The sequence below is a fragment of the Trichosurus vulpecula genome, chromosome 6, assembly GCF_011100635.1.
Source record: "Trichosurus vulpecula isolate mTriVul1 chromosome 6, mTriVul1.pri, whole genome shotgun sequence".
NCBI classification, from domain to species: Eukaryota; Metazoa; Chordata; class Mammalia; order Diprotodontia; family Phalangeridae; genus Trichosurus; species Trichosurus vulpecula.
The window spans coordinates 131,923,285-131,945,516 of NC_050578.1; the positions used below are offsets into that span (position 1 = coordinate 131,923,285).

Sequence of the window (22,232 nt, forward strand, 5' to 3'; positions counted from 1 at the left end):
ATTTTCTGGTGCACTAAAAGGTTGGCTGATTTGCTCAGGGTCACATGGCATATTATCAGGGGCAGGACTTGAAACCAGGTCTTCCTGGCTGGTAGTCCAGTTCTTTATCCATTGCACCAGGTTGGCTCTCATTTAAATGAAAATCCACTATAAAAATTCAGGTAAAATTCAATAAATTCAATAAAATTATAGTTTTTTAGAAAATCACAAAATTAAGGTACAATAGCAGCTGAGACACTCAGAAGTCCACAGGAAACAAAATCCAAGAAAGGAGCTATTGGTAAAGCCTGTGGCCTGAAGAAATAAGGCCTTGAAATGCTTTCCTAAAATCAACTAGAACTAAACAGTTGGGTAAACCATTTTAATACAATATATAGAACAAGGGGTTCTTAACCAGAGATCTGTGAGCTTGGTTTCTCTCTCTCTCTCTCTCTCTGTCTCTCTCTCTGTCTCTCTCTCTCTGTGTCTCTCTCTCTCTCTCTCTCTCTCTCTCTCTCTCTCTCTCTCTCTCTCTCTCCCTCTCTCTCTCTAATATGTATGTACATATGTGTGTGTGTGTGTGTGTGTGTTTCTAAATGTACAGGCATCCCTAAAGTCTGGACACATAGGAAATCTCATTAACCGTTTCACTGAATGCTCTGTGTTGTTCAGCAACATGTTCACGTTCATGCTAAAGGAGAAGGTGTACTCAATGAAAATCACAGATGCAACACTTGATTGAACGCATAAAGAGTGAATGTACTAAAATCGACGGCAATGTGGAGTTATTGCATCAAGTTCACGTGAATCTTGCAAAGTGCATCAAACTTTTCATCACAAATGATGGAAACTATATTGAAGATGTTATTTGTTAATATTCCAATTAAATAAAATGTTGAAAATTTCATTCATTTCATGTCTTGAAAATAGGCATTTTTGCCTGTGTCCAGACTTTAGAAACACCCTTTGTATATGTGTGCATATGCACACACACACACATATATGTACATGTATATATTTTATAACTATTTCAGTATGATCTGTGTCTTTTGTTTTCCATATATTTCATTTTCTCCATTTAAAAAACATCATTAGCCTGAGAAGGGATCCATGGGCTTTGCCAGAGTATCAAAGAGAAGTGTTTTGCCTCATGACACAAGAATGGTCAGGAAACCCTCTTCTTCATTGTGGCATGAAGATGATGCTGAGTTCTCAAAGACTGTACCAAGCTGCTACAATCTCTAACAAGTTCTACCAAGATGGGAACATTTCAAGCATGGGTCTGGTAATGGATCACACGCTACAGGTCAACTCCCTTATATGACATAGACTACTAGGTGGCATGGTGTACCGAGCCCTGGGCCAGGAGTCATGAAGACTTGAATTCAAATATGGCCTCAAATACTTACTACCTATGTGACCACGGGCACATCACTTAACCTGTCTTAATTTTCTCAACTATAAAATGGGAATAATAGCACCTGCCTCTCAGTGATATTGTAAGGATCAAATGAAATCTTTGTAAAATACTTAGCACAGAACCTGGCTTAAGGTGCTTAAGAAGTGTTTTCTTCCTTCTTTACACATCATATTGAGCCTGGTGGATATACAGAGTCAATTTTCTCTCATTGATCCCTTTTCTTTGAAAGTTTTTTGACTTGACTTGCAAGATATCTAGCAAATATATATTCTTGATAGCCTTTCTTAGGTGCATTCCATCTGTGGCTGTGGTAGGAGCTTAGCTATCACTAGAAAGAGGGGTGGCCACCTTACTGCATTCATGAGGACAGGAGCTCTCCACACTCATCGTTGAGGAAGCTGCTCCTGGAATCTCTTTCTTCTGCTGCTCTGCTCCTTAGATCTCCTTTCATAGATAGACCCTATGGATCCTTTACATATCAACCTTTAATTTCCAAGGTATGCATTGAGATGGTTCTTCAAAGGTGCGGTAGGGCCATTTGGCTAAGTAGCTTCTCGAAATTTAGCCTAAAGGGAAACTGTTAGGGTTTATTCTGAAGATTCTAGGGCCTGAGTTTCTGATTTGGTGATTACAGGGGGAAATAACGTGTTATGTGTTTTAAACTCTGAAATGTGTTGATTACCTGGGTGAATCCCATTCCTTTTCTTTCCCTACCTTTTTTTCTCTATGTAAATGGTGAGAGGAGTAGAGAATAAAAGGGAGGAAAAAATATAATTCTATATGATGAAAAGAAAGACACAATGAACAGTCATAACAATGAATGTGAATTGTATATAATGCTATATAATAGGAATAAAGTGAATATATAGTGAATTGTATAGTGAATCCTACATAATACAAGGTGGATCAGAAAGCAGACATCTTTTCTGTCTTTTGTATATTAAAATGTTCATGTTTGTTGATGTTATTAAGTACACAATATGAAATTTCATGTCAACAAAGAAAAAATGCACAAAGCAACAAAAACATCCCCTGTGTTGTATATCTTTTCATGTTAAAGAAGACCCCTATTTATTCATGTATCTTTGTGTGTGTGTGTGTGTGTGTGTGTGTGTGTGCGCGTGTGTATGTGTGTGTGTGTGTGAGAGAGGGAGCTTATTGTGAATTTGTTAAAAGGTGTTGGTTCAAATCTAATTTATGCCAAAATGCTTTCCAATTTTCCTAGCAATTCTTGTCAAACAGGGATAAAGGAATATTAATGACAATCCAGAAATTAGGTTCCCCATAATCCATGGAAGGTATACACAGCAAGTGATATCTTCAAAGTCCCATATAAATTTGGTTCCAGGGTATAGTGTCTATGATGAAGACAAAGGTGATGATGAGGAGGAGAAGAATATCACAAACACCAATTCAGCTCACTTTTATATAGCACTTTAATTTTTTTCCAATGCCTTGCATACATTATCTCCCTTGATTTTACCTATGCATTAAAATGATTAATCTGTTCAGGGAATAGTGAAAGAAAAGTTTAGAGTAGATTTTTTAAAATTATTGAGAAGATTCTTTAGTGTGTCTAGTCCAATACCTAGTGAAAGTGTCGAATATAATAAAGATCATGCCTCATCTTTATCTTCAAGCCTGATAATGCCTTCAGAAAAGCCATTTAAAAAGGAAATGAACTTTTATTCTATTATATGACTTGTATTTAGGGGTAATGAGAGTCTTCATTGCTATATAGATTATGTGATGAGAAACTATGTCAAAAGAATATTCAGTTTTCATAAAGACAATTTTCATGATTGGATTTTGTTTACTGGTGTTTGCTTACAGAATGGTATTTAATTTATGATAATAGCTGTAAGCAAAAATGAATTGAGGAGAGTGAAAGACATTTTATAAAATAGCATTAGTCATGAAGGATCTAAATAAAAGGCTAAAAATGAAACATGGTAAGATAATTTTACTTCAGTAAAGAAGACAAATTTTGAAATAGTGTGTGTGTAGAACTAGATGTGATCCTGGCTACTTGGAAAATAAATACACAGTAGATTTTCTTACAGAACACTTCATTATAGAGACAACCACATTATAATGAAATTCTTCTTATTCTCCTAGTTGAAAGTCTTGAACAGGTCTAGTTTTGATAAGGCTCTAGTGTAGGGTAATGCCACTTAATCCTCATAAAGATTCTTTTATCTGAAGAATTATCATTGACAGCATCTTCTCAATCCTTATTTTGTCTTGGTAAGCCCAGGATAATTATTTTTGGAGAAAGGGAAACTGAGTCATAGAGAAATCAATAACATCTGTTAAATCATATCCTGATTCTACGGAGAAGCTGTGAAGAAAAGACATGACATAACTCCTTTTAGTTAATTGTTTCATTAAATGGAATCATTTCTTATTTGCTCCTTTTTTTAACCTCTCCCCTTCTATGTCCATAGGATGGTTTCCTGAGAGGGACAGCTGATTCTAATAGAATCTGCAATTTGAATATAATTGTGTCCTTGCTCAAGAAAGCTTTACTGCTGAGGGAATTTCTACCATGTAAACTGAAGTAAAGTTTTTGTTTTTAGGAATCCTAAGGAAGACTCATTTTTACACATACCTAGTCTATTTGTTCCAAACTAGTGATAATCGTTTGTATCAAGGACTGTGCAGTCTATTGACACAGAAAGCTAAGGTCAACAAGTCACTGGATTGTATTAGTTTGGTTGCTTGCCATTAATATGCCTGGAATTAATTATTCATAGTTTTACCTCAATTAATGTCTTATTGATTACAACTGTATACTGTAATTTGGTAGAGAAAGGTGAAGTGAAAAAGCAAGGTATAAGAGAAAAAGAAAGGAACTTTAGTGAATGACTCTTTCTATAGTAGTGCAATGAAAGAGGAAAATGTTGCTGAATTCAATCCAGATCTAACTCTAAATGCACTTACTAGCTGTGTGATCCTGAGCAAGTCATTTAACCCTGTTTGCCTCAGTTTCCTCCTTTGTAAAATGAGCTGGAGAAGGAAATAGCAAACTCCTCCAGTATCTTCACCAAGAAAATCCCAAATGAGGTCATTAGGAGTCTGGCAGAACTGAAAAAAAATGACTGAACTAAAGAGTTGACAGGACTCATCAACTGCCTAGGAGTAGTATGTAATCAATCATGCAATTAAGTAGGGGTGAGCAAGAGTGAGGAATTGAGTATATTGCTAGGATGAAATCCTAGGTGGCTGGAAGAATGGCAGTGCCCTCAACAGAAACGGAAACATTAGGAGGAGAAATGAGTTTAGGGAGGCAGGATAATGAGTTCATTTTGGGTCACATTGATTTTGAGCATCCTGAAAGTGATCCAGGTGGATAGATCGAGCAGACGGATAGAGATGAGGGATTGGAGGTCAAAAGAGAGATGGGAGCTGGACTTGAAGATTTGAGAGTCATCTACACAAAGATGATAGTTTAATTCGTGGAAATTGATGATGTTATCAAGGGGGAAGTTGAAAGAGGAGAAGAAGTCCCTAGACAGAGGGTCCTGAAAAAGGAGAATGAGAAGGATCATTCTAAGGTTTGGAAGAGGACCAGGACAGAACAACACCTTGAAAACTGGGGTACTAGTGAACGTCCAGAAAGAAGGTGAGCTCAACTATGACACATGCTACACAGAGATCAAGAAGAATGAAACTGATTAAAGATAATTGGATTTGCCAATAAGGAGATCATCGATGACTTCAAGGGAGCAGTTTCAGTTGAGTCATGGGATTGGAAGGCAGAGCAAAGGGGTTGAGAAGTAAGCGAGAGTTGAGAAAATTGGGACAATAGAGTGCTATTATGGGTGACACTTTGTAAAAATCATATCTGGAGGAAGATATTTGGTTCTTCACTAATGAGAACAAGTGAAAAGGAGTACGATTTTCTTTTTTTTTCTTTTTTTTGGCCTTTTTTTTTTTGGCAGGGCAATTGGGGTTAAGTGACTTGCCCAAGGTCACACAGCTAGTACATGTGTCAAGTGCCTGAGGCCGGATTTGAACTCAGGTCCTCCTGACTCCAGGGCCAGTGCTCTACTCACTGCGCCACCTAGCTGCCCCTGGAGTACAATTTTCTAAAGTGAAAGTTGCCCCAGTAGGCTATCCCTGCTCTCAAGCCACATAAAGTCAATGTGGTAGCATGGTCCCTGGTTGGAGTGACCACAGCCTAGTCCACAGGAAAGGCACTTTCCTAAAATCCCATAATTTTAGAATTGGAAATAACAATAATAATAGCTAATAGCTCGCATTTTATGTAGCGCTTCCAGTGTGCCAGGCGTCGGGCCAAGGGCTTTATAGTTTTATCCTTTTTGATCCTCACCACAACCCTGGGAGGTAGGTACTGTTATTACGCCCATTTTGCACTAGATGAAACTGAGGCAAACAGGTTAAGTGACTTGCCCAAGGTCACACAGCTTGTCTGAGGCTGAGTTTGAACTCAGGCCTTCCTGACTCCAGGCCCAGTGCTCTATCTGCCACCTTCAGATTGAGAAACGATCTAATTAAGCTTTCATTTTATTGAGAAAACTGTCAGTCAATAGAAAAAGCAAATTCCTTGGTAGAGTGGGAAGACTGCTGGATTGGGAGACAGAAACCTAGATTTGAATTCCTGCTTCACTGCTTACTAATTCTTTGACTTTGGACAAATCATTTCCCCTCTCTTGGCCTCAATTTCCTTTCCTGTAGAACAAGGGAATCCCCATTAATAAACTCAAAAGTCCCTTTCATTCTAAGTCTATTATGATTTTAAGCAAGTAGACGAATTATGACAATAGTTTTCATGATTTTAACCTGACATTAATTCTGTCTTAATTCATTTTAAAGTGATACATTTCTATTATGTGTATTTGAAGATCTGTATGTATCTTGAATAGTCATAAATATTAAATACGCAAAGAAAATGGAGAGAAATAATTTTGTGAGGTAGCACAGGTAACACCTGGATCATTCTCCCCACCTTTGAAACAAATGAAATATGAAAACCATCATGCAACGTGAAACATATGAAATTGCTTTCAACTGCATAAAGAGATGTTTTACTAAAAAACATGGTGATTTTCATCAAGGAGCATGTTGGTAACCAGAACTAAGAGCTTTTTGGGGGGAGACAATTGGGGCTAAGTGACTTGTCTAAGGTCACATAGCTAGTAAGTGTCTAATGCCAGGTTTTAACTCAGGTCCTCCAGACTCTAGGGCTGATACTCTATCCACTGCACCACCTAATTGCCTGCAGAACTTATAGCTTTTAGGCATTAATTCATTTCTCATAATTGTTTTGGGGAAAGTACTTCACCCCACTCATGCTTTCATTGAGTTCTCTGTTTCCTTGGACTCATGACATTCAGTGTATCATTTGGGGCAAAATTCATTTTTAGCTTTCTTACCTTTCTTCAAAATAACTCCATTCCATAAGAAGAGAGCTCTTTATGTTTCCTTCAGCACGTCAGGGTTGATCTGATGACAGAAGAAGACACTCATCATAAGCAGTGATTGAATTGTGACTGGATTGTGTTTGTTAATAGGAGATGGGTATCACTTTTCTAGTCCTCAGTAAGTCCTTCACATATGACCATGACCAAGACCCATGTTTCACTTTCCTTTTCTCTTTATAATCAACAGCAGAGATTTAATTTCTGACTTTTGATTAATTAAATTAATCAAAAACCTTTGATTCCTTTACCTTTTCTTCCACGAGCTCCGAAGGAATAGTATTGTCTGTATCTGTAGAGGAAGTCAAAATATTGGCTTTTGGAGGCTTAGAAGCTTGGGAAGGTATGAAAATTCCACCATAGGGATATCCAAGGTTCGCGTTGTCTCTCTGGGGATATGGCAGCACATTCTCTATTGGCTAAAGAGGGTGAGAATTAGAATAGCAAAGTAGACAATGGGGCCATAGGGGCTAAAACTGGAAAGGATACAAAGGTAAAATAAAATATCTTCATGAGAACATGTGATACAGGACGTAGATAAAATGCCAGTAAAGTTAAGCTATGTACCATCTGTTGCCAGTTTTTCTCTTAACCCTTGACCTTGTACATTACCAAAATCTGTTCTTGAAAATTCCCTGTACAAATCACAGAAGCAATAGATATTTTAATCAAATAAAATGACAATGAGACAAAATAGTTTTTGTGATATACACAAAGCAGTTCTTGTGGAAATTCATTTTCACCATTTTCACAGTATTTTGTTTTCATCAACAAAAGAGAGAAGAAACAGATCAATGAATGAGGCACATAGCTTAAAAAAACTAAAAATTCAATAAATAAAAAACTTCATCAAACAAAAATGGAAAATCAAAAAAGAAATAAAATTGAAAGCCAAAAAAATTAAAACCCTAAGATTTTTTAATTAATAAATTGTTATCTAATCTGATTTTTTTAAAAGAAAGGAAAACCAGATCACAAAATAAGAAGTAAAAAATCATTCACAAAAATGAAGAAATTAAGATTTTCAGGAACTATTTTGCCCAATATTTAAGGTAACAGAACTGATATTTTAAATGAAATGGATGAATATTTGCAAAATACAAAAGGGGTAAATGAAGAGAACAGGAAATAGAAAACTTAAATAACTCAAACTAAGAAAAAGAAATTGAACTAAGGATAAAAGAAACTTCCAAGGAGCTGGGTGTGTGTGTGACCATGACCAGGTGAATTTTCAGTTGAATTCTATCAAACTGCCAAAGAATAATTAATTGCAATGTGATATAAATTGTTGGCAAAAATAGGAAAAGAAGAGGTTCTACTAAATTTGTCCTATGCAACCATAGTCTTGTTATTAAAGGAGGAAGAGAGAAAGAATAAAAGTAAAAGCCAAAATCTCTAATGATTTTTATGCAAAAATATCAAATAAAATGTTAGCAAAAAGTGCTACAGAGATACATTTAAAAGATTAAGTATAGAGCAAGGAGAAAATAATAACATCTGGAGGAACAAGGAGTCAAGAATCCCAGGGAAAAATTGAAAAAATGTGGGAAGAAATGGAAACTAGCAGTACCACATATCAAACTAAATTACAAAGTAATAATTATCAAAACTACATGGTACTCTTTTTTTTTAGAAATAGAAAAGTTGGGCATCAGAACACATTAATTAATCATATCTGGAAATTAACGTAGTAGGTCAGCATGATCTCAATTTGCTGCTGACATGATCTTTTGCCTAGAAAAATTCTAGATAATCAGTGACACAAACCCACTGAGATAATTTGATAGCTTCAGTAAATGGGCTACAAAATCAATCCACAAATACAAAAAGTATTTCTCCGCAGCAATAACAAAATCCAGGAGTAAGGAATAGAAAAAAGATTCCCATTCAAAGTAACTACAAAATGCATAAATATTTGGGAGTTAATCCACCAAAATGCATCCTATTGTATTGATCAAATTACAAAGTGTTCCTTAAGAAATTGAGGAACAACTCAAATAACTGGAGAAATATGCCGTGCTCATAGCTCAGCCATGCTAATATAATAAAAATGACAATATTGCTAAAGTTAATGTATAGAAATAATAGTAACTAACACTTCGATGCTGCTCACTACGTGCCAGCCACTGTGCTAAGTGCTTTACAATTATTATCTCATTTGATCCCTGCTACGACTCTGGGAGCTCGGTGCTATTGTTATCTCAATTTTACAGATGAAGAACCTGAGGCAAACAGGTTAAGTGACTTGCCCAGGGTCACACAGCTAGTCAGTGTCTGAGGTTGGATTTGAACACATGTCTTCCTGACTCCAAGCTCAGTGCTCTGTGTACTCTGTATACTGTGGTGCCATCTAACTGCACCATAGTACACAAAGCACTAAGCCTGGAGTCAGGAAGACGTTCAAATTTTACTTCAGGTACTTCCTAGCTGTGTGACCTTAGGCAAGTCACTTAACTTTTGTCTGATTCAATTTCCTCAACTGTAAAATGGGGATAATAACCGGACTTACTCAAAGGGCTGTAAGGATAAGATGAGGTAATATTTGTAAAGTGCTTAGTACAGTGCCTCACACATAGTAGGTGCTTAAAAAATGTTTTCATCCATCCTTCTTTCCTTCCTTCCTTCCTTCCTTCCTTCCTTCCTTCCTTCCTTCCTTCCTTCCTTCCTTGCTTCCTTCCTTGCTTCCTTCCTTCCTTCCTTCTTTCCTCTTTTTCTTCCTTCCTCTGTGATATTAGAGAAATTATATCAACTGTGTGAACATCAGTTTTCTCATCTATAAAAGTACTATGTATCCTACAGAATTCACAGTGTTGGGGTGAGGACAGCACTTTGTAAACCTTGAAATACTATATAAATATGGATTTTTTTAAATTGTTACCTTAAATTACCATGCAATATGTGACTCAAACTAGAAAAGTCCTCTGGACATCCTTACCATTCCAGGGGTTTCAGGAACATCCCCTCTTAGCTGATCTGCATTCATCTGCTGTTGTCCTCCAGGTAATCCCTGAAGAATTAGAGAAACTCAGTAACACGTCATTGTTAAGATATCGATGCTGAAGATATTTATATTTAACATATGGGTGTTAAAAAATAAAAATGACCTCCTTACCAGTAAGACCTTGCTATCCCACGTAATTTAAATCCTCTGCCTTTACCTCCCAAAATATTTTACCAAAAAACAAAAAATGAATGAAACCCTTAGCTTTGTAAACTTTCTGTTATATAGTTGAAAGTAACTTCATTAGAACAAGCTCGCTCTCCCTTGATTATATTGGGGGAATTTCTAGACTTTGTTCCTACTCCTCGAGATTCCCCTGAACCTCTAGCAGAGAATGTTAAGAAGCAGACCCAGGGAATAGGTGGCTGAGAAGTGTTGTTTTGGTGAATGCTCGTGTACTGCCAAGAGAAAAAAAGAAAAGAACAATTCTTTGAAAGGAGACCTAGATAGGCCTACACTGGTAACTAAGGCAATGTCCTCCTGTTGATGAGCAGCAAGCACCCTGTAGCATCTGAATGTAATGGAATCTTGCTGTGCCATTAGGCATGGTGACATGGACTGTTTTAGTGGGAGATTGGGAAGATCTTGTTGAATTGAGGTAGAGCAAGGTGAGTGGAACTGGGAGGACAATTTATCCTATGCTAATAACAGTCTAGAGAAAAATAATTTTGAAAGAACTCTGAGAAGTGCAATGGTAAACAGGGGGGCCAAGAAAGTAAAACACATTCACCTCTTGACAGAGAGATGCCAACCTGAGAATGTAGAAAGAGGAATCCATGGCAAGACATGGCCAACGTGGGAAGGGTTTTTTGTTTTTTTAAGAGGTGGACTTTAGTGAAGTTCTAATTTTTTTTATCTAGATTAAGTGGCCAAGGGCTAGCATTGAGTAACTAAAGAAGAAGTCGTGCCCTGAGACAGGGTTTTTGGCACTCTACAAATTTTCTGTCCCAGAATGGCCTTTAGCTTCTTTTAGTATCCCGAATGCTTAGTACAGTGCCTGACACATAGTAAACACTCAATAAATATTGATTGATCGATCGAAGGATTGATAGGACAAAATCCCAATGGCCCTTTCAAGCTACATCTCTGGCCTTTCAGAGCAATGGACTTTGATTTCCTGTTGTTCACAGATCTGGCCAAAAGCATTATCTGCCCCTGAAACTGGCAGAGTGACTCAGAGCCTGTTTTGTGCGAGGTGGCGAGTTACAATAGTAATTATTAGGCCTTCGTGTTTAACTAATAATAATTAATAATAGGCCTTATTATAACAGGGAAACTGTCACTACTTCCCTGATCACAGGAAATGCCAGCTACCTATATGCACTTTTCCTATGAGCCGTTGGAAAGCCTGGATTGTCCCTTGAAAGACTGGGAGATGTCAAAGGCTCTGCTTTAATAGTGATCAGGGGAGCTGTTGTCTGAATGCAAGGCCCCCTTGACTCCACCCAGGTTGCATGCCCAAAAGCCAAAGTTTGTATTTGTTTCTCAAATCAGATCTGAAGCATCTTATTCGAGAAAATCAGAACTACTTCACAGATACATGGAAAGAGAGGCTAGAAACCAATCGAGGGTTTGCTTTGGAGCCAAATCACAAACTGGATTTGTACCTAGCAGTGAAGAAATATCATTTTTCAAGATTATTGCACTAATTAAATTAATACAGTGTGGAACAATCAGTGCCAAAAGTGGCATTATTGAAATAAAAATGTTTATACTTACAGCTCCTGCTTGTTGAGTAATGCATCCAAATTCAGGGTAAGATGGAATCTGTCAGATTGGAGAGGTTCATTAATTCATCAACTTTCGCACAAACACAAAAGTGGATTTTTTAAAATGGATTTTTTTTCTGCTTAAGTTTATTCTTGACACTTCTTCATTTCTGTCCTGGCACAACTCTTTGCCATCCAACCTGTCTCCTGGGTTTAAACTTTGGGTCTCTCTTTGCCTTTTCTCTTCCTCATCTGTTAGATCCAACCAATGACCAAGTCTTACTGATTCCATCTCTGAAATATCTCCCAGATTCATCCCTTTATTGGTAGTACTATTGCCCCCAGCCAAGTAGCAGCCCTCATTTCCACTCACTGGACCTCATGATAATAAGCCTTCCTTGGTAGGTAATAGAAAGCCACTGAAATCTTTTGAACAAATACGACCAGATCTGTGTGCAGTGGAAGTTGAATGTGCCATGGACCAGTCTCTTTCGAGAAAGTTCTCCATTTTTTCCTTCTGGCAATTCATGCACTTTGTTGTTCAGTTGTATCCAATATTCATGGCCCCATTTGGTGTTTTCTTGACAAAGACACTGTAGTGGCTTTTTCAAAGCCTTCCGTGGTTCCCTACTATCTATCAAGTCAATGTCAGACTTCTACAATTTGGTGCCACCATTGCCTTATTTCATCTTAGTATCCTTCATGTACTCTATTCTCCATCCAGACTCAACTAATCTGCCCCCTACCCTGCACTGTCTTTTGTTCCCCTTGTACCCTTTACTTGGAATTTCTTCCCTCTATCTCTCTTCTTTCCACTTACCTGGGTGAATTCTTCTTATCCATCTTTGAAAAGATAATCTCCTCCAGACAGCCTTTCCTGCTCTTTGGTTGGTAAGAATCTTTGCCCTAAGACTTCATGTAACACTTGGTGTTGCAGCTCTCTAATACAGCAAGCATGTAATAATGTGTGTGTGTGTGTGTGTGTGTGTATGTGGGTGTATACTTTATAGGAAGAAGATAAAACACATACATACAGCACGGTTATCTCCATGCTGTCCCTCCTGCTAGTACCACACTCTCTCTGCACCTTCACTTCTTAGAATCCTTGGTCTCCAAAACTCACTTCAAAATGTCACCTCTCACATGAGGTGTTTCCTGATCCCCCTCCCCAAATACCTTGCATTGGTTATATATGTAGCTTATATGAGGCAGGATGGCATAGTAGATAGAAAGCTGACCTCAGAAGCTAGGAGGGCTTGGGTTCAACTTCAACCAATGACCCATACTGGACGTGTGACTCAGCCCTAATTTCCAAGTCACCTAAACTGAGCAGAACTCTGAGCAACTCCCTAAGGTACTAAATTGCACCAAAGGTGCTAACCTGCATTGGTAGAGGGAGTTTCCTCACTTGGAAGTTACCTGTACCAAGGTCCAGTTTCTATGCCAATATTTTGTATATATTTACAGATGTACATCTCATAGACTATAAGCTGCTTAAGGACAGAGATGGATTCATTTATGTCTTTGTATCACCAGTGCCTGGCGTACATAAGGTGCTTAATAAATTCTTATTGCTGATTTTAAGACAAAGATAAGAATTAAGTATACTGAATAAGTAATAAATAAGTAAATTACACGAATGTAACAAATAATCTCATTTTCTCTCCCTTGACAATGTCCTGTGTACATAAGGTAGACAGGTGTATGAGGAGAGGAAAGAATCCAGAGCAATGGTTTATCTTTAGAGAACAGTTGAGTGGCAGGAGGTTCAAATGGAATTTCTCTTGGCTAAATGGGAATGATTCCAATTATTCCCTGTTCTCCTTAGTTCTCATTAGACTAGTAAGAGATTCCCCCCCATCCCACCCCAATTTATTAATTTATTTTTAGTTTTCAACATTCACTTCCATAAGTTTTAAATTTTCTCTCCCTCCCTCCTCCCTTCGTCCCCAAGATAGCATGCAGTCTGATATGGGCTCGACACATACATTCCTATTAAACACATTTTCACATTAGTCCTGTTGCAGAGAAGAATTATAACGAATGGGAGAAACCATGAGAAAGAAAACAAAACGAAACAAAAGAGAAAATAGTCTGCTTCACTCTGCATTCCTAGTAAGAGATTTTCAAAGTATTTTGAGACCCACAAAGCTGACCCTAAGGGGGTCTTACTACTTAGGAAGGCTGTATTCAGAGCTGGCTGTCACCATGTTAAAAATAAATAATTATCAGGGACTTGGTAAGAGGAAGCCGATAACCTAACATATGAAAGGGAAGCCCATTTAGAAGATTCAAGACTTCCCTCCTAGGCACCATCCACATTCATGGCACATCTGGGACTCTTCCCCTTTAGATCTATCCAAACAATGGAATAGTTAGTGGTTCTGGTACCTTTAGCTTTACAGGGATCTCAGAAGCCACCAAGTGAAACTCCTTCATTTTACAAATGAGGAAACTGGGTCCCAGAGAAGGTGAATGACCTGCTCAAGGTCACAGAGTTAGTAAATCCCAGAGGCAGGATTCAAACCCAGGTCCAGTCACCTAACAACACTGTCATGACCACTTTCACCCTTAAGTTTTAAACCAAGTAAGTGATGGGTAAACCATTCTACCAGAATTGACTCTTACTGTGCCCTCTGATTCCCAATGGAGACAGTCAGAAGAGAGAGACATTGGCTACAGCACCTGTTGTGGTTGTTGCTGCCCCACTTGGACAGGGAAGAACTGAGGGGGCAGATCCTGTGGTCCATACATGCAGACTGGATAGTATTGGATCATCTATTGGGAAGAGATCCATCACATTCTAATTAGAAGACTAATAAATCCAAACTATTAATCTTTTGATGCTGAAATAATTGTAAAGGTACATTTAGGCACTTTAGGGATTTTGTAGGGGGAGTTGTGAGGTGCAAGGGAAAGGTGATTAAATCAAGAACCTTGAGGGATGGTCAGACCATACCAGAGGAGACAGGGCCATGAGCTTACATGTAGCTCTGAGCAAGAATTTCATAGCCCAGTGACTCAGTTTCCTCATCTGTGAAAGTGAGGGAGTTGGTTCAGATGACCTTTAGGAACCCTTCCAGCTCCAACAGTCTACCATTCTGTCTCCTATACCAAAGTCAACAGCACAGAAGGCAGCTCAGTGAATCCCCAGGTCTTGACAGACAGTAGTGTCAAGGTGAAGCCCTGATCTGGGGAGGCAGAAGATTAATGGTTACAGGAAGCTGAAATTTAAGTCTGATTCAGCCACTGAATTTTATTGGAATGAGGTGGTGCCTGTGGTGGTTGCAGGGCTGGGATGATTTAATTTCCTTGAGGTTAAGTTCCTTAGCCAGACTAAATCCACTGGCTGAAAAATGGTGCCACTGATGATATAACGTTCTCTGGGAGGCTTTGTGGGAAAGGATGCCGGAGCTGAGGCTTCCTGCAGATAGCATTAACGCTTAGGCAATTGTTTTTATGGGCCTGGAGGAAACTCCCTCCCTGCTTACTCCAGGAAGTTATCAATCAATCATTCAATGTACAAGCATTTATTAAGTGCCCTTTATGTTCCAGGCACTGTATTAGGCACTGGGAAAACAAAGACGAAAAAAAACAGTCCTGCCCTCAATGAATTTACAGGAGACTGATACATATATCCAGGCACCTAGGTGATACAGTGCATAGTGCACGGGGCTGGGAGTCAGGAAGATCTGAGTTCAAATCTAGCCTGGGACACTGATTAGTTGTGTGACCCTGGGCAAGTTGTTTCACCTTTGTATGCCTCAGTTTCTCCATCTGTAAAATGAAGATAATAATCACAGCTCCTTCCCAGGGTTATTGTGAGGATCAAATAAGATAATATTTGTAAAGTGCTTTGCAAACCTTAAAATGCTACATAAATGCTATTATTATTATTATTATTATTATTATTATATATTTATGCACAAGATAATTTGGAGGCCGGGGGGACACTAACAGCTGGGAAGAAGGAAAGGGTTCCTGTAGGAGGCAGCAATTAATATGAGTTTTGAAGGAAAGTAGATATTCCGTAAGTGAGGCAGGAGTGTATTTCAGGCAGTGGAGACAGCCAACGTGAAGGCACAGAGAAGAGAGTAAGAAAAGGGGACAGGACAAAGGCTAGTTTGACAGGCTGGATTATATATGGAGGGAAGTAATGTGTAACAATAATACGAATAATAACTAGTAGTATTTATGTAGTATTTTAAGGTTTGCAAAGTGCTTTACAAATATAATTTCATTTGATCCTCATAATGATCCTGGGACATAATTATTATAATTAATTATTATCCTCACTTATAAATTATGAATTATCTCCATATAGAAATCCTTATCTGCATTTAACAGATAGGGAAACTGAGGTTAAGTGACTTAACCAGGGTCTCAACAGCTAGCAAGTATCTGAGGTGGGATTTGAACTGAGATCTTCCTGCCTTTGGGCCTAGTGCTACCTACCTACATTAATAACAGCCTTCGAATGAATGGATGCTGCGGCTTTTTAAGACAGGATGGATTAGTCACAGCTCATGTTGATAGAGTGCTTTAAGGCTTTCGATAGGACAACCACACTCTAAAGAAGATACTGTAAGTAATATTGTTCCCATTTACCAATGAGAAAGCTGAGGCTCAGATATAAAGAGACTGCCTTACAGTGACCAAAGTCACACATACACAGATGCAAGCGTTTGAAACAGGATTTGAACTCAGATTTCCTGACTTCATCTCCTTGTGTTCGGCTTTTCCTTTATGCTCAAATTGAATCGCCTAAATTTGTTTGTTTTGTTTCCTCCTATCAAGTGCTGAACACAGTGGCTCTGGATGTTGTAGCCGTGGTGGGTTACACTGATCTGATCTCATTTTTCTTAATGTCTGGTGTTTCGGGCTGTCTGAACTGAACGTACAAAATTAGATCCAAGTGGGAGGGAAGGGAAGCACCTACTATGTGCTACCTACCAGACACTGGATGCTAAGTCCTTTACAAATATTGTCTCAATTGATCCAATTAAAATAAGAATCTTGGAACGTATTGGAAAAAGAATGGAAAGAAAAATAACACCATTTCAGATAATGTTTGGTAAATTCTTTAAGCCCCTTGATCAGAGATGACTAGTTCATTCTCCTGCGCTGGGAAACTGTAATTCAGTGTATGGGTCCTCCCTGATTAAGTGGGCAGGACCATTGGTCATTTCTTTTAAATTAATTTTTAAAATCTTTAAATTTATTTTATTTTAATTAATTTTTGGAGAGGTCATTTCTCACAAATGTCTGTAGCAAAGCCACAGATCAGAGCGAAGGGGAGCCAGCTCCCTGACTCACTAAATGGCCATTTCTTGAGATTAAAGGTGACCCAGAGGCCTTCACAGGCCTCTACTGCTATGCCTCCCCCAACAACAACGTGGGAGCTTGTCATCTGAAAAGTACGCAAGGGCAGTTTTGCCATATTCAGTGAGGGAATCAGCCATGTCACACCAGCCCAACTGGTCACTTTTCTCTGTGGACTACAGGTTTTGTTGTTTTGGGTTAGATTGGCAGGCCCAGGCAGCTAGATGGTGTAGGAAGACCTCAGTTCAAATCTAGACTCAGATAATTGCTAGCAATGTGACCCTGCGCAAGTTCTTTAACTGCTGTCTGCCTCAGTTTCTTCAACTGTAAAACAAAGATAATAATAGCACCTGCCTCTTGGGGTGGTTATGAGGAGCCAATGGGATGATATTTAAAAAGTAATTATCACAATATCTGGCAAATAAAATAAATGTTTCCTTCTTAGAAGAGAGAAGAAGAAAATTTGCGTTTTTGGCCCCCAACTGCAGTCACATTTTTATTTACCTACCTGTCCCCAGACTTGGGGGAATCCATATGAAAAGTAGCAGGGTATAATCTGTCAAGATAGCAAGAATAGAGAATTAAACTTAAAATACTAGAGACCCTGGAGCAGAGTATTACATTTGGAGGCAGGAGAACTTCAAATCTCATCTCAAAGCTTAGGAAGCACCAGCTTAAGCTTCCATGCTGACGGCCTAAAGACCATTGGCCACTTTGGACATAGAGGATTTTCCTTTACTCAATTTTTCTAAAACATTTCCAATCATCCAACTTGGAGCTAGGATCACATATTAGCTGACATGAATTATATTTGTGCCAGATTGGAATAAGCTATGTATATATAGGGAAGTTGAGTTCCAGGAGAGGGGTATCATGATGACAGGACTCTGCGGATGGTAGCTTAGGGGATTGGTTACACTGTATAAGACCTTTGGATATTGGTACAAACCCCCCATTAGCCCCATGCTAGTTATGGTTCTGCTTACTTGATAAGGATCCTGCTGGTTCTGCTGAAGTGTCTGCAGCTGGGAAGGTTCCTGCTGGACTGCCTGGGTTCTCTGAGCCAACTTAACCTGACCTGGGAAAGGTATCTGGTTTGGGACAGGGCCTCCAAAATGACCTAGAGATGACCGTGAAGTCTGGGAAAGTCCAGATGTCTGAGTCCTTGTCTGCAGGATTCCAGGGAGAGGGAAAATCAGTGGATTTGCTGGTGCCTGGTGGGGTAGGGGTGGGAATGAGATCAAATTGGTGTTTCTCTTAAATTAGAGATATCAACATGTGTTTAAAAGCTTTTTTTTTTACACATCAACAAAAATGTAAGGATAGGCTTCCACATAAGCCAAATATTTCACCCAAGAATTTGATTTATTACCATATGATGGATCGTGCAAATGGAATAAGAATTATTTGAATCAGCTACATCCATGAGAGAGAGTACTTTTGTTTTCAGAAAGATGATTAGTGTTACTGAGAGGTAAATACATAGCTTTGAAAATCCAGATTGTTTTAATAATCATTTCTACCGTCCCTAAGACCTAGATCAGGGATTCCTAAGAACAGCTTCATTTACGCCCCCCCCCACCCCCCACGGAGTATGAGAAGCTTATTAAGGAGAATGGGAAATATTTTGTGAATAACTATTTTATCTTCCTGAATTCAATTTATCCCCTTAGTTCATTTCTTATGTGTATTACACGATAAATTCTATAATGTGTTTCCTTTCATTTTGAATAGTTGGTATGAGAAGGTGTAAAGAGACTAAAGAGGGTTGGGACCTCTAATCTAGACCCTCAGAAACAGCACTGTAGAAAAGGAGTCAGCAATGTTTCCTCTCCGCAGGAGGAGGTTAGGCAAAGAATGGTGAAGAAAAAAGTGAGTCTTCCATTAAAAGCAGTGACGGAGATAACCGTACCTGGAAATTCCGAAGCCTGGCATTATTAAGACCCATGAGTAACTAAGGAAAGAAAGGAGATTGGAAAACAGATTACTACATGAAATCCAGTGTAGATCATGTCTGCTGATGAGAATTTTATTTCAGGATGGAGGCAATTTCTCACTGGAGTTATAATTTATAAAATAGTCATGGAACTAAGGGATGGGAAAGAAGATATAGACATGTTCTAAGCATATGTACTATCCATCTGTCCATTATCTCCCTTCCTTCCCCTGCAACACACACATATACACACACACATACACACATACACAAATGCATATACAGACATATACATACATATACACATATACACACATACACACATACCCTCATTTAGTGTGAGATTACTCCCAGGGTAAGATTTATTGATTGAATTAGTACCAAATACATATTAAGCTTTTACTCTATGCAAAGCATCTACCTTAGTGTCTTGGGAAGGAAAACAGTATCATCTATTGGGAGAAACAAAGTAGCAGAAAACAATATGGTGTCCCATGGGCCAAGCAGAAAATGAATTGGAAATGTCTCAAGGACCAGATCCAGGAATGTAAAATAAATCCTTTAGATTTCACACTTCTTGAATGTTGGAGAGGATGGTATTTCCCCTCTAAGATTTCTTAAATAAAGGAAGCAGGCATTATTCTCCTTTCTTATTGCCCATCCCACTCTCACCCCTACTACCTTTCATTTAAATCAGCATTCTTAAACACCTCTCTAAAGTAGTAACAATAATAATAGGAACATTTAGTTATCATCTCTAATGTGTGCCAGGCACCATGATAAGTGCTTTATAAATATCTCCTTTGATCCTAGCGATGACCCTATGAGGTAGGTACTGCTATTATCCCCACTTTATAGTCGAGGAAACTATAATTTGTAAGTGTCTAAGGCCAGATTTGAACTTAAGTCTTCCTGACTCCCAGACCAACCTACTAACCACTGCTTCCCTTGCTACCAAATAACTTGGCCTGTTTGGCAAGGATTGAAGAGCAACCAATGAGGCACCATAAGAAAGGACTAAAACATCACCCCCCCCACCCCCCAACACTGACCTCCTTACTGTTGCTTGCCGACAAAAGAGGCTGGGGGATAAGCTAGAAGGAAAGAAAAAATGTTTTATTTGAGGTACAAATGCTTCCTCAGCTAAGGTCAAACAGCTCAATGAGCCATATTTTTTAAAGACACTTACTGGGGCTGCAAAGGTGACTCCCAGGAACCCAAGAAGAATTACTGTTCTCATTTTCAAGAGAAAAATCCTAGAAAAGAGCATAATGGGCATTCTCTTCACTTCAAGAAATGCACATTATTAAGCACCTACTGTATACTATGGTAGGTGCTAGGGGACATACAGTATTTAACCCCTGTCCTCAGGGAACCTGCTATTAGTCATAATAGTTTTCACATAAATTCATCAGTTTCCTTCCAAGATGAGTAGCAATTCCATGTAAATTATTATGTGGCATTACTAGTCAGTCAAAAGCCCACTTAAGTGAATTTGACTTAACAAACTTGCTAAATTGGGGGTTAGGGGTAGACTTCCTTGGTATCAGATGAAAAAATTCTCCCTGTTGTTGGCTCATTCATTTAGAGCTGAAATGGACCTTCAAAGCCATCAAAGCCCTCTGAGTTGGGCTCAGAGAGTTTCAGTAACTTGCCCAGGGCTGCACAGTTAGTAGGTAGCTGATATGGAACATGAACCCACAGCTCCAAGTCAAGACTCTCTCTGCTACACCAATAGGATATGGACACCAGCTTTGCTTCTTATACTCTTAGTGAGTTGCCTGGGTCCTTGAGAGGGTGATAGCACCACAGTATATATCAGAGGTAGGATTTGAACCCAGATCTTTAAACACCATGCCACATTGCCTTTTGCCTAATAGCTTAGCATGGGGCAGTTAGATGGAAGCAACAACTTTATATCTTACCTCACTTCCTGTCCCAGCAAAGAGAAATCCAGACCTTCCTGAGATCTGCACCCTTCCAGCTATATATGTCCATACAACCTCTTCCCTCTCATTTAAATCCGTATCTCCAACAGAAAAGGACCAATTATTGTCCCACCATCTGGTGATTCAACTGGTCTTAGACAGTGGCTTTGCTAATAATCACTTTTAGAACCCCTGGGGATTAGCTGGATCCCTTCTCTTGCATCAAAATCTCCCCAAGGGATTTTGTCCTGACCAGCACCCTCTGATTTGCCCCTGACATGATCCCTGCTTGTAAAAGGAATGGAATTCAGTATACCCATCACCGTTCTACAAAACAGAGTCCCAAATGATGTCTTGTGAAAAGTAGAGACATACACATTGACCAAAATGGTATAAGATAGGGAAAGGCCTATTAAAAAAAATGAGGGGTCCTTAGTGAACTTTCAGATACAAATATTACTAGGCTTTGTCTGAGTGATGTAACTAGATGATTATCTGGGTTTATGCCGAAAGGGCGTCAGTACCACTGAGTGTCTGTGACCATTCCCAACTGACTGAGGATAGGCCTGAACTCAGGACACTAGAAACTTGGAAGAGCCCAAGGCCACTATGGAGGGTCTTGAGAAAAGGGAGCAATGGAAAGAGCTCTGGATTTGGAGTTGGAGGACCTGGGTTTAAGTACCAGCTCTTTGCTAGTTACTACCTCTGTGACCTTGGGTAGGTTACTCGTTAGTGTTGCTGAGTCATTTTAGTCGTGTCTGATTCTTCATGGCCCTGTTTGAGGTTTTCTTGAGAGATACTGGAGCGGTTTGCCCTTTCCTTCTCCAGCTCATTTTAACAGATGAGGAAATTGAGGCAAACAGGGTTAAGTGACTTGTCCAAGGTCACACAGCTAGTAAGTGTCTGAGGCTGGATTTGAACTCAGGAAGATGAGCCTTCCAGTGCTCTGTGTACTTATGGCACCATCTAGCTGCCCCTCTATGTAAAATGAGAGGCTTGGACAAGCTGGCCTTTAAGATCCCTTACTGCTCAGGATCTATGAACATATAAACTAATCATCAGGGGACTGAGGTAATGACTGTAAGTGAGAAGGCTAAGAGAGTGCTTGAAGTCAAGTTTGTATTAAATCCAGGCAAAGATAAGTACATCTAGTGAGTTTCAGGACTAGCCAGTTGCTGTACAGAGCAGATAACTTCTAAGCATTATGATTTGTATAATCTGTGAAGATATTATTATTCCAATAAGTGAATAAATGGAAGGGAAGATGGAAGCAAGGAAGGAAGGAAGGAAAGGGGGGAAAAGAAAAGAGAGAAGGAAGGAAGGAGGGAAAGAAGGAAGGAAGGGAAGGAGGGGAAGAAGAAAGGAGAAGGAACGAAAGAAAGGAGAAAGGAGGGAAGGAAGGAAGGAAAGGGGGAAAATGAAAAGAGAGAAGGAAGGAAGGAGGAAAAGAAGGAAGGAGGGGAAGAAGAAAGGAGAAGGAATGAAAGAAAGGA

The 22,232-nt window shown here is 39.0% G+C and overlaps 1 protein-coding gene across 1 annotated transcript; it reads right to left on the reverse strand.

Moving 5' to 3' along the window:
* Positions 1 to 589: 589 nt before the first annotated feature.
* On the reverse strand, positions 590 to 20,051 carry ODAM (odontogenic, ameloblast associated). Its single transcript, XM_036765026.1, has 7 exons — positions 20,001 to 20,051; positions 19,864 to 19,905; positions 18,788 to 18,829; positions 17,862 to 18,044; positions 9,779 to 9,850; positions 7,095 to 7,262; positions 590 to 670 (listed from the first exon to the last, which is right to left on the reverse strand). Exons 1-7 carry the CDS (start codon positions 20,049 to 20,051, stop codon positions 590 to 592), a joined length of 639 nt encoding a protein of 212 aa, XP_036620921.1.
* Between the last annotated feature and the right edge of the window lie 2,181 nt (positions 20,052 to 22,232).